Source organism: Gymnodraco acuticeps, unplaced genomic scaffold (assembly GCF_902827175.1).
Source record: "Gymnodraco acuticeps unplaced genomic scaffold, fGymAcu1.1, whole genome shotgun sequence".
Classification (NCBI taxonomy): domain Eukaryota; kingdom Metazoa; phylum Chordata; class Actinopteri; order Perciformes; family Bathydraconidae; genus Gymnodraco; species Gymnodraco acuticeps.
Genome location: NW_022992251.1, coordinates 926,553 through 938,905, shown reverse-complemented (window position 1 = coordinate 938,905; position 12,353 = coordinate 926,553). Strand labels below are relative to the sequence as shown.

The following is a 12,353-nucleotide window of genomic DNA, read 5'->3' as shown; positions in this document are numbered from 1 at the left end:
GGTCGACGACAGATTAAATATCAGATGTTAAGACAAATATATTTTTTCCCCGTTAAGAAATATGTAGAAGCCATAGAGTAGACTGTAGCCTATAAAACGGTAGAAGCCCTTTGGAGGCAAAGGATACAAAGAGCATTCTGGAGATCTATTGTTTCAGTGTGATATAGCCTATCAAATATTGTGATTATTAGTAAAGAACAGATACCAAAAAAGGTTTTGCATGGTTACTTTTTTTCCATCTGTTAAAATAGGATGGGAAATAAAGGTTTCGCGTTTTTGTATTTGTTGATGTAATACTCATTTTAGCCACAAGAGGCTGAAGTGTAGCACTACAGGTGATATATAACAGTGTGTGATAGCAATGAATGTAATCCAGTTATATATCAAGGGAAATAATGATTCATTTAAATGAGGACTTTACTCTACTACAGTAATGAAGTTTAATCACATATGAAAGCTTCAGAATCAGGTTTATTGTCAGGTAGGTTTTAATACATAAGAAATGTGCTTTGTATAAGGGTAAGTCTCTGAAAAAAAGGCTTACATTTAAAAAATATATACTTAAATTGAGAAGCATAATAACTGGGAAGTGTATGCCTGGGTTTCTCTTTAAATAATTGATTGTGTTTTTTAGAAATATAAACATATTTACCCTTTTTTTCTTGACATTTGTAAAGCGACCCCTCACGTTGTACAATTAAGCTCTCCATATATGCTATAATACATATACGTTTTGGACGTAAAATGTATGATATTTCATTCTATGAAACGCATGCCTTTGTCCATGTGCGTCTGTATTCATCATGAGTTCAATTCCCATATCTACATTAAAAACAAACCACACAACAACCAACACATTTAGTGGAAACAATTTATTTAAGTGTGAAAAAATACATTCAAACTATTCACACACATACTGTCTGTCTGACATTTTGGTTTTGGTAAAAGGCTCTGAAAATGTAGATGAAATAAAAAAGTGCTTATTTTTTTAAACCTCCTTAGAAATGGTACTCGTGAAGGCTTTGCACAAAACAATGTATTTCCCTTTTTATCCCAATGCTTACAGACAGATTTCACCAAATAAAAAAGCATTAAGACTTAGTAACAAGCAGCTGTGTCGGCTCTCTAAACAACAAAAACACCACGCTAATACAAAAGCGACTAGAAAAGTAAAACCCTATTTAAGATGAACACTTATCAAAGTATTTACGGACATTCATGATAAAACCAAATGTTTTTTACAAAGCTGTAATCCAACAATAACCCCCTGCAGTAATAGTGATCGGGTAGTGTTAAGGTTTAGTGGCTAGGCGTCTGATTTTCATAATGAAATGACAATAAAACGTGTATTATTAAGGCAGATCTGACTCTAATTGCTAAGTTAAACCACTGTTGTATTCAGACATTCAGACATCGCTTGGGTGGTAATATTGGAGAATGCAGCATTTTTTCAATTAACCAACAGAAAAACCCTTCCCAGTGTTGCCTGCTCTTTTAGGTAACTAGCACCACTAGCTCAAAGGTGGCTAAATCTATCAAGAAAGTGTCCGTTTCTCAATGTTGAGTATACCTGCTGCAGAGCCACCATTTCAAGTATACTACGTCATCGAGTGGCGCCGAATGCTGGGCATTTAAACAGTCCTTCGGCGCCACTCGAAGACGTAGTATACTTGAAATAGTGGCTCTGCAGCAGGTTTACTCGACATTGAGAAACGGCCCGATTCCACTCCAAAGCCACTCCCCCAAAATGACCCGGATGAACATATTATGATGAACGTAACAAGAAGAAGAAGACATGGCTTTTCCGAGCATTCACAGCAACATATAGTGCTCTTTTTTTGTTTCTGGTTTCTAAATGAAAATGACCCACCCTAGCTTTAGGTAGTTGTGGTGTTATATGTGGTGTAATTGTGCTATTTCTTTATCAGTTGAAATATTAACGGGTCATCAACAGGTTTTTTTTTTTAAAGCTGCAATAGTTAATATGCATGTTACCGTGCGAAATGGCAGAAAGAGGTCACTGCTTGAAAAGTTGAAAACATATATATCCCGTACCACCTGAATAGAGCAGCCTTTTTTTGTGTGTTTTGCCAAAATGTGAAGTGATAATACCAGATCTTAATCAGTAGCCTTGTATTAGGTTTACATGATGGCTTTCCCCCCATAAAAAAGATCATAGGACAGCTTTGAGAGTCGAGGTATTTAATATTCTTCAGATCACGACACATGAAGAACATTATGATGCAGACCAGGTTAGAAAAATAACTCTGTTAGTGCCGACAGTGCTTTTACATTTTGTTTTCTTACATTACAAATTGATGCTAAACGACTGTTAGCAATGTTGGTGCTAAAGCTGATGGCTTGATCAAACCTACACCCTGAAATGAAGCCTCTTGAGATTCTGTACCATCAGGCGATCTGCGGTAAAACCTGAACTGTTTCAACATCTACCGCTGAGAGGCTTTAGGAATAAGACGCACAGTAACAGTCTGTAAAGTGGAACATGTATGGCTCTGTTGATGACGCTCAACATCCGCTTTGGTGAAAATAAATCTTTGGTGAATATAACGTTTGAACATAAGCGTGTCCAGTAGGCCTTAAGTTTAAATTAAGACAACAAAATAACTCATTGTTGGTTGTAACGGTTGAAGAACAAAAATGTTTGAAGTTTGGAACAAATCCAGAATCTACTTTATAACCCCGAAACAAAAACGGTTAAATACTTTTAAATGTTCTTATTCATAAATAAAGTGCCAGCCTACCTGGTGTAGTGAAAAGATTAACAGAGAACGTGTTAAATCAAAGTCAAAAGCAGAGGTTTAAGGATGAGATGTGTCCTATCTGCTGTCAGAGACCATCTGCAGGATCAGCTCTCGAGCGTCCTGAACGCCAGAGCTGAGCTCGCCCTCGCCCTTCTTCACGTGGGTCCCGATGAGGAACAACCTGCGGTCCCCGGCCTCAGAGAGGGACAGAGCGTCGTGCAGATCTGTGATGCTGCAGGCTCCTGGGAGGTCCTGGAAACACAAGGTCGACATGAGGAGACATCCGGCGGCAGAATTAACTTTTTTTCAAAGACATACACGATATACAGTGAGTAGGTACCCGAAACCTTTACATGGCGTACAAGAAAAGAAGAAAAAGGCTGGGTATTGACAGTTCCTGAGAATAGTCTAAAGCTGCCAGTCGACAGTATCGCAGATACAAATAAAAAGGCCAAGTAACCCACTAACAACAACAACAACAAAAAAATATCGAAAGGAGGAAAAGTGCAAAAATAAATAAAAAATAAAAAACTGGGGATGGGTTGCTTTTATCTTTTTAATGCTATTTTATTTCTATTTCTGAAATATATTGGACTGTTTATTTCTGTGTCTTAGTTTCTCTTATGTAGGGATGCTCCGATCGATAAGCCGCCACAATAGAATAGCGGTATGCAACGTGTGTGAAGCAGAAATCCTGCAGCTCCGCCCGCTGTGACGGACTGGTGAGCGAAACACACACTAAGAGTTAGACCTAACACACTTAGCTATTTTATCTACCTCTGGAACAAGCTCAACAATTATATGTTTATTCTTTACTGTCGGGTCACTCATTACTGGATAATTGAGCTGCATGAGATACTGACAGGCTGTCAGGAGTAGGGCTGTCCCGAATACCATTTTTGGGCTCCGGATAGCTATTCAGTAGCAATCAGCAGCGAATATTCGGCCCGCGCGGGGGGGCGTAGTAATCAGCAGCGAACCGCTTCAACACGTGTATTTCGGTTTATTCACGGCATTCATTTTGTTCTACAGTATTGTTGTTTTATAGTTATTTGTTAATGTATATAACCCAATTTGTGTTCTTTGAAATTGAAAAGGATATTGCATTGTTACTTTCGTTGCAGTTGTATATGTCGTGTAATTTGGCTTGGCTTCCTATTTTGTATGGACATGCTTTTATTTTGAAGGAGAGTTAGCGCTGTTGACAGGAAGTTGTTGTTGCTATGGAAACAACGTGACGGAGATTAACGGAGAAAAAGTCATATCTACATATAAAGACGGAGAAAGTAAACGATAAAGTGTATGGTTAAGTGTTAGCACCCCCCGAAGAGGCACAAGCTGAAACCTGAATAGTACTCCAACGAACGAATATTCGGATATTCGGGTACAGCCCTAGTCAGGAGAGAGAGAGAGAGGAAAAGAGAGCGCTTCTGCTAATTTCTCCCGTGTTATTCTCCAAAGTGAATGTAAACTTGAATAATGTACTTCATTTGAATGTAATAATTAGGTTGGTTGTTGTTTGTGGAAGGGCCAGTGAATGAGCCCCATTAACTGAGTTTTAAACATCACTTTTAATGGAAGATCCCCATAGGCCCCGCCCACTCGATCGGATCGGTCGATACTGATTCCGTTGATCGGCCCCAAAATTGGTGATCGGAGCATCCCTACTCTTATGTAATGCAAACATTTCCCAAATTGGGATCAATAAAGTACATATCTATCTATCTATCCATCCATCCATCCATCCATCTATCTGTCCGTCTATCTATCTATCAAACATCAGACAAAATTAAGAATTACACAGTCTTTACAGAGTGAGTAAACTACAAGCAGCAGCAGAGCTCTTTAATTAAATTATCAATTATCCTCGAGCAATGTCAGAAACGGTTTCCACACCTTAATAAAGCAATCCTGTGAATTCCGTTATAGTGAGTTTGCTCCATCCTAGCAGAGGGAATCATTTCGGATAGCCACCTCCTGAAGCACGGGGGATTTCCTACCTGTTTTAATATTTCGGTAATGCCTGTTTTGCTTTTTTTCAACTTTCCCACTTGGATAATTTGTGTCCGAGTTTTCCTACCAACCATAATTAAACGTTCAGCTTTTGTGTAATCGAAAGGCAAAATTACTACGATTTTTAATTAATGCTGAAGAATTATAAAGAGGAAATTATTGATATATTTATTATATTTTTTTCTACAAAGGGTAGATTTTTGTATAATAATATATTGTTATATATAATTGTGTACGAACAAAACAGCATTTCCTTATACGAGTCAAAGAAAGAAAACATTATGCAGCGGATTGTGGAAAAATGCTAAATAAACTGAACTTTTAAATCAAACAAAGTGTACTTTTACCTTGATTCTTTATCACCATTCACATGACAACTCTTTTAATTAATACTTGTTGTATAAGCAATTATGCAAAAACTTTACTGCCAAAAGCTTCTGGTCTGGTTCCAAATGAAAATCATTGCTGTCACTTAGACACTGAGATGGATGTTTTTTAATTATTTCTCACAATTGTTAAGATCAAACCACAAAAAGTATGAATCAATTAATATTATATTGCATCCCATGTGAACACAAAGTCTCTATTTATATGTTTTACATGTATTTTACTGTTCAAATGTCTTTGATGACGAGAGGTTTGCAGGCTTTTAATAATTATATTAATAATACATTTTATTTAAGGGGCCTTTCATGACACCGTACAATTTGTTAAATATTCTAAGAGGCAACAGAACATGATAAAAACACAAACATACCATCATGCAGAAGACAATTCAAGTGGACACAGACGATAGGGACAGGTTATTCAGGGGAAACAGATAAACAGATTTGTTGAAACGGTGTGGAGTGTTTGTTCTGTCACGCTCACCTGCTTGTTGGCCAGTACCATGAGAGGCAGGCGGGGCCGGGGGTCAGAGGTCAGCAGCTCATGGAGATGCTTCTTAGCGACGGGGAAGAGCTCTGGGTTGGAGGAGTCGACCACGAACACCAGCAGCAGCGCCTTGGACATGTACTTCTGCCAGTAGGGCCTCAGCTCCGCTTTACCTCCAACTGAAACACAGATGTAGTTCCGTCTAATCCAAAAATCAATACATCCAAAAGTAGCAATAAGCTTGAGTCCAACAAAAATACGTCTCTGGAAAGTTTGGTTGACTCTTTACTTAAAGGTCTCCTATCATGCTATTTTTAGGCAATAGCATAGGTCTCAGATATATACAAATATATAAAAAACATGTCTATGAAGTGTTTTGCTCAAAATACGAAGCAGATCACCCATTCTAGCCATGCCTCGTATCCCTCGATTTCACTTCCTGTTTCAAAAGTGCTGATTTTGGGTATAAAGCTTTAAAAAAATAAAAAATTGATAAAAAATAAAAAGAAGGGGTCTGAGCTCATGCGGGACCCGGCAGCTACCGTCTAAACTAAATGCTGCCGTGATGAAACGCCATATCATGGATGATCAAGGATTATCTCTGAAACAGTCTGGAGCTCAAAGGCTTTCTCTCTTGCCGGTTATACCACAAGGTGAGTTCCTTTTTACTTCCTGCTTCTTCACACACATGCTCTTCAGTACAGGTTAGCTCTGAGTCTTAGCGATGCTAATGTAAACACCAACCACATTACGTCCAAAACAGTCGGGCATTGTTTCTGATAGCAACTGTCTGATAGTGCTGTGGGTCCACATTTCCGATATTATGTCATATCGGACGCAAATCTGGATCAGCTCCGTAGCCCCGATTTTAGAGATTTGGGTACGGAGGAAAAGAGAGAGGGTTTTATTTTCTGATGCTGCGTGAGTTCCATTACCAGCAGTCGGCTATGACGTCACGCAATTACAAGCATAGATGAGTGAGAATGGGACATCCACACCAAACTCGGACTGATGGAGTGGTGCAGGAATGAGTCCTGAACCTTGAATCAAGTGAGCATTTTTAGTACTTCCTGATTCCTTGATCTTGACATCAATTGTTTTTTTGAAGGAGTTAGATTCTTGGAATAAAGCGTTTTATTATCACAGGCTTACGAGTTTTTCACTTTTTTTTATTTTATCAAGGACATAAAGTGCGTCAGTAAATACCCTAATTGTGAATATCTGAAGCACTTTTGTGTCATAAAATGGCTGTTGCCAACTAAGTGACTAAATAAGACTACTCACGTTATCATGCTGAACATTAGCCACTTAGTGGTGGCGATGTGACGTCATGTGACCAAGATGTAGTTCATTTATAGCATTGCGTTAGCTTTTTACTTTTGGCTATTGCATTTAAGCTTCAATTCTTTTAAAAGTGGTGTTAATATGTGGAGATTATCCTGCAACTTTAAAAAGTACAATGGAAAAATCCTATAGGCTTTTAGTCAAAGAAGCCCTTGCAATGCTAACAGAGCCGGCCCGACCCATTAAGCGACATAAGCGGCCGCTTAGGGCCCCGCAGCAAAAATAAATAAAAAAATACCGTCACCGTGATAAGTATGTTTAATTAATTGTGTTAATATGCCTAGATTGCCTACTCTCAAAGTCATGTATTATATTATTGAGTCAATAATATAATACATTAGCCATGCTTTACCTAAACCTCATCATGACACAAGAGAGGACGGCAGGATTGTAATTTCCCGTGATCAGTGAATGCAACAGAGGCAAGACACCAGACATCTGTCTTATTGGCTGACGGGTACCTATCCTGTGAGCTGTGACAATGTTTAAACTGTCAGTCGGACTCAGAGTTTTTGAAGACAAAAAAGTGGTGGCTCACACAACAACCCCAGAGCCACCACTTGAGCCAGGTAAACAAGGTATGTAAATGTCAGTAAACTTCCAAGTTATGCGAACATGTAAGCAAAGCACAAATTACAGCTACGTTGACGTTACTTTGAATCGCGGGAGTAAGCTAAACCGTTAGCAAGTAGCTATAGCTAGCCAGATATATTAAATAAACACTTTGTCATACAATCTAAATGTAATGTTTTTTAGCGTTACCTGGTGATTTCAAAGAAAGCTCTCAGGGAAATGTTGACTTACTGTCTGTGTTCGACATGAAGCTAGAAGCTACCTTACAATACACAGTTGATCCGGAGTCCAGTCAGTTAAAGTGTTTCATAGTTAGCTAAGCATCAACCTAGCACTGAAATATATGGATGTTATGTGACAGTATTTCTGAGAAAAAGTCAGCTGAAATGGTGGTATAGTTGCCACTGCTTTACGTGTCGACAGCATGTTTGAACGTATTTGCAGCAGTAGATGTGGCTGTTTGGCCACTGACGTTGCCATAACAACACCTGAATTTAAATGTGCAACCTCTTTTTGTGACAGATTTTTGCAAGAAATTATAATTCTTCTGAATGATATTCCTATTGACAGCTAGTTTCTATGTGAACATTATGAGATGGACAGCCAGAGAGAATAAATGAAAAACAGTTATGAAATACTATATGACAAAACAAGAATACAGTTTAAGTGATTTGTAAAATATCTATAAACAAAAATCTAGAGGAGGTTAGGTCCACGGTGTTTACATGCTTATTTATACAATATGTGTGCTTATGCTAACATCATAAGACAAAAGTTGCTTTTGTGTTGTGTGTAGAGAGAACACGCTAGAGTGAGGGGGGCCCCCAAGCCAAAGCTCGCTTAGGGCCCCCAAAAGTCTAGGGCCTGCCCTGAATGCTAACATCTGCCATTAGGTTACAAAAATCGGAGCAGAAGTGAGTGGTCACATTGTGGACTTAATACTAGTTGAACATAACATTTTACATTTGTATGTGTTTTTATATGTTTCTAGTTATTGTGCTTTTTATTTTATTATTTTTCTCCCATTGTGTTATTTTATATTGTATTTATTCCCAGTACAGCACTTTGGTCAACTGAGGTTGTTGTTATGAGCGGTCAGAAAAATCAACGCGCATGCACATTAAAGTTCAGATATCGCCGATTATTTAGAGAAAAAAAACTGACAAAATATTAAACAAAACTCTAAACTCTTAACCAAAAGATTCAAAGCCATACGGCGTATATCTTGGGTGCATTTTCTCCTTCACCACGCGCGGTCTCTATCGTGCGGTTAATAAATAGTTTCCCTCGACTCAACATGAGCACCTGTCACCTGTCGTCTATTAAAGGGCCAAAGCCACGCCTATGTGACGTCACCATAATAACCCATTGATAGTCGGCATCAATCAAAACAATAATTCATATAAATAATAAAACATCATATCCAAGTCATTCATAATATTTCATTAGAAATAGAAATAAGATGAGATAAGAAATGCTAAATGGCTTCAACAGTTGTTTTAAATGTGCTATATAAATAAATAAAGATTGCGATTGAGGACTTACTCTCCAGGAACTCGATGTGCAGGTCCTCCCGGCTGATGGACACGGCGTTGAAGCCCTGCGTGGGCTCCATGTCGTGCTCCAGGCAGCCGGTGGACAGGCAGTGCAGCAGGCTGGTCTTACCGGCTCCATCCAGACCCAGAACCAGAACCTGGGTCCCTGCTGACTCCACAGGCTTGGACTAGAGCACACACAGAACCAGCACACATCAGATTTAGGCGGAAAACTATCTGACATACACACGTTTCTGTACCATGAAGACACACATTTGACCTTTGAGAAATGTTTCATCAAAAATATTGAATGGCGGTTTGGTGCAGACAGTTCATATTAAAGCAGTTGCTAGTTGTACTGAGCTGTTAGTATGAATCAGTAAGTGTGCATTATAAGATTTGTGTAATCAATTATTTAAATGTATGTCTGATTCATTTGATCTATGTTTTAATCACAGCTTTAGAGCCGGTACTATTAAAAGTAATCCCCTGAGCCATTAAAAAAATACTGCCAATGAGTTTATATTTTAAGTTTAATATGTGGTCTATTTCAAGACTGCAACTGATTTGAACGGATTAGTCATCATAGTCTAATGAGCAGAACGCGGTAGAAGATATATTACTATTTATATTACTGTCGTGTAAAATGTAGGAAACCAGGATTTTTTTTAATTCAAATACATGTAACAATGTCAAAGGTTTTACATTTTCTGTCACTCAAATAACTTATATTTTGTTTAACTTCTAATATAATTAATACAATATAATATAATTATCAGGTTACTTAGCACTACATATCCCAGAATTCCCCATGGCAACATCCAAAGAACTAGCATGAACTTGTGTACATAAAATATAGCTTAGCTGTTTTTAGTTGTAGTTTATACACCCTGGAAGATGTTCATAATAAAAGATAAACTTAAATCACTAAGCTGCTGTTATTTAGAGTATTTTCGTTCACGTTTTAATCCTGAAACTAAAGTTGTTTTAGGTGAGGAGAAACGTACAGTCTCCCCTTGTAAGTATATCTGGATGTCAATTTTAAGTGCAAAGGTATATTTAGAAGTAAATAATACTACACTACCACCAACGGTTTCTAATGGAAGGTGTGTCCATGGTAACGTTTTTACCTCGGGTGCTTTCGGAGCTTCTGAAGCGACAACCGGCGCAACAGCAGCGGCGACAACAGTTTGTTCAACCATAGTTTCCTCCTTTATTTCCCCTTCATCTTCGGCCTTTTTACCGTCTTCCTCCGGCCGTGTTTCGGTCTCCTTCTCCCCGGGGGAGGACGCGTAGTTCCAGACAAGATAAGCGACTCCTCCAGCCATAGCCACGGAGGCACCGAGGACACCGGCTGTCTTCAACCCAAACATCGTGCTCAACCGCCGGATTAGTGATCTACAAACTGCCGCTTTTTTTTACCCGTCCGTTTTAACCATTGTTTTTACTTTAATTGGTTATTTCACTCCTCGTTATCCTCTATAAATCAACAAGTGGATTAACAGACAGGAAGCTGAACTCCTCCACACGATACTTCCGGAAAGAAGTGCGCCGATTTAATTTGAAGCAGTGTTACCAACTCACCGCTTGATGGCGCCATTATTCTTTGTATTTTCAATATATCAACACAACTCTTGGCTCCTTTTCATTACATTACATGTTACACGCTTTTATCCAAAGCGACTTACATACTCAATACTGTGGACAATCCCCACAGGAGCAATTTTGGGGTGAAGTGTCAGTGGGGTCTGAACCTGTTCGGCTCCCCTGATCCGAACACCAAGGCTCTATCCACTGCGCCACACGCATAGTCTATGATTATACCCAGTGGTAGAAAATAGGTCCACTACGTGTACTTCATCGTGACATTAACAATAGCCTACTGACTACGACTACGACTACAAATAATTAAAAAGAATAATGGGAGGATGGTAAAAAATACAAATTCCCACTTTTATCAATATTCAGAGTCAGGATTATTTTGTGAAAAAACGCTATCATTGGGTTTATTTAATGTCTTCCATATATGTTTACACTGCACGTGTGCTTATTTCAACTTGAATGTGCTTCTCGTTTCTGAGTTTTCCTTGTGATAGGTCTTTGGGCGCATGGGACTATTGTTTTATTCCTATAATCAAATTGTAGTCCCAAAAATGTATTAAAATATTGAGTTCTTACTCTTATACTAAATATAGAATCTTAAGAAGATCTCACTTCAGCAGAACAGTTTGACTGATTTGAACAAAAAATAAATATATCAATAAAACATTTATAAAAGACCATTAAGTAGTTGGGTTAGACGTTTAGTTTGTATGGATTTTGGTTAGTGTGACTTTAGATTGTAATGTTTCTGTATAATACATGAACTCTCTCAATTCTATATGTATTAATTATATATAATGTAAATACTGTGATTATTGTAAGGGCCCCAGTTCTCAAGCTTCCTATACCTTGTTGGGGTGTCCCATTTCACATGTCTCCATTATGTCTTAAGATTGTACTTGTTTTTGAAAATGTAAACTTGTGAATATAAAATAAAATGAGAATAGGCAATCCTAGAAAACACTTCCCATTTGTGGCCATAACTGAAATATATATATATATATATATATATATTTCAGTTATGGCCACAAATATATATATATACCACCATATTTTTAACCACTCAAAATAATGACAAAAATGCACCATACCAACATGGATTTGCTAGGAGAAGCCAAAGATTTTACTAAGTTGTGATGAGTTTTATATATATATATATATATTTCAGTTATGGCCACAAATGGGAAGTGTTTTCTAGGATTGCCTATTCTCATTTTATTTTATATTCACAAGTTTACATTTTCAAAAACAAGTACAATCTTAAGACATAATGGAGACATGTGAAATGGGACACCCCAACAAGGTATAGGAAGCTTGAGATATATATATATATATATATATATATATATATATATATATATATATATATATATATATATACAGTGGGGCAAAAAAGTATTTAGTCAGCCACCAATTGTGCAAGTTCTTCCACTTAAAAAGATGAGAGGCCTGTAATTGTTATCCTAGGAGGTATACCTCAACTATGAGAGACAAAATGAAAAAAAAAAAAAAATACAGAAAATCACATTGTCTGATCCTTAAAGAATTTATTTGCAAATTATGGTGGAAAATAAGTATTTGGTCAATAACAAAAGTTAATCTCAATATTTTGTTATATACCCGTTGTTGGCAATGACAGAGGTCAAACGTT

At 37.7% G+C, this 12,353-nt stretch overlaps 1 protein-coding gene across 1 annotated transcript; it reads right to left on the bottom strand.

Moving 5' to 3' along the window:
* Nucleotides 1-857: 857 nt before the first annotated feature.
* Nucleotides 858-10,637, bottom strand: arl9 (ADP-ribosylation factor-like 9). Its single transcript, XM_034206873.1, has 4 exons — nucleotides 10,231-10,637; nucleotides 9,111-9,288; nucleotides 5,646-5,827; nucleotides 858-3,014 (listed from the first exon to the last, which is right to left on the bottom strand). The coding sequence occupies exons 1-4, from the start codon at nucleotides 10,471-10,473 to the stop codon at nucleotides 2,838-2,840; spliced, it is 780 nt and encodes a 259-aa protein (XP_034062764.1). The 5' UTR covers nucleotides 10,474-10,637; the 3' UTR covers nucleotides 858-2,837.
* Nucleotides 10,638-12,353: the final 1,716 nt, after the last annotated feature.

Bases quoted from the DNA above. Each gene is read 5' to 3' on its own strand.
- arl9 (XM_034206873.1), bottom strand. From the start codon at position 10,473: ATGTTTGGGTTGAAGACAGCCGGTGTCCTCGGTGCCTCCGTGGCTATG. The intron at 9,289-10,230 runs GTAAAAACGTTA...TGTGTGCTCTAG, and splicing joins AAGCTCCGAAAGCACCCGAG to TCCAAGCCTGTGGAGTCAGC. The intron at 3,015-5,645 runs GTGAGCGTGACA...TTGTGTTTCCAG, and splicing joins TGGTACTGGCCAACAAGCAG to GACCTCCCAGGAGCCTGCAG.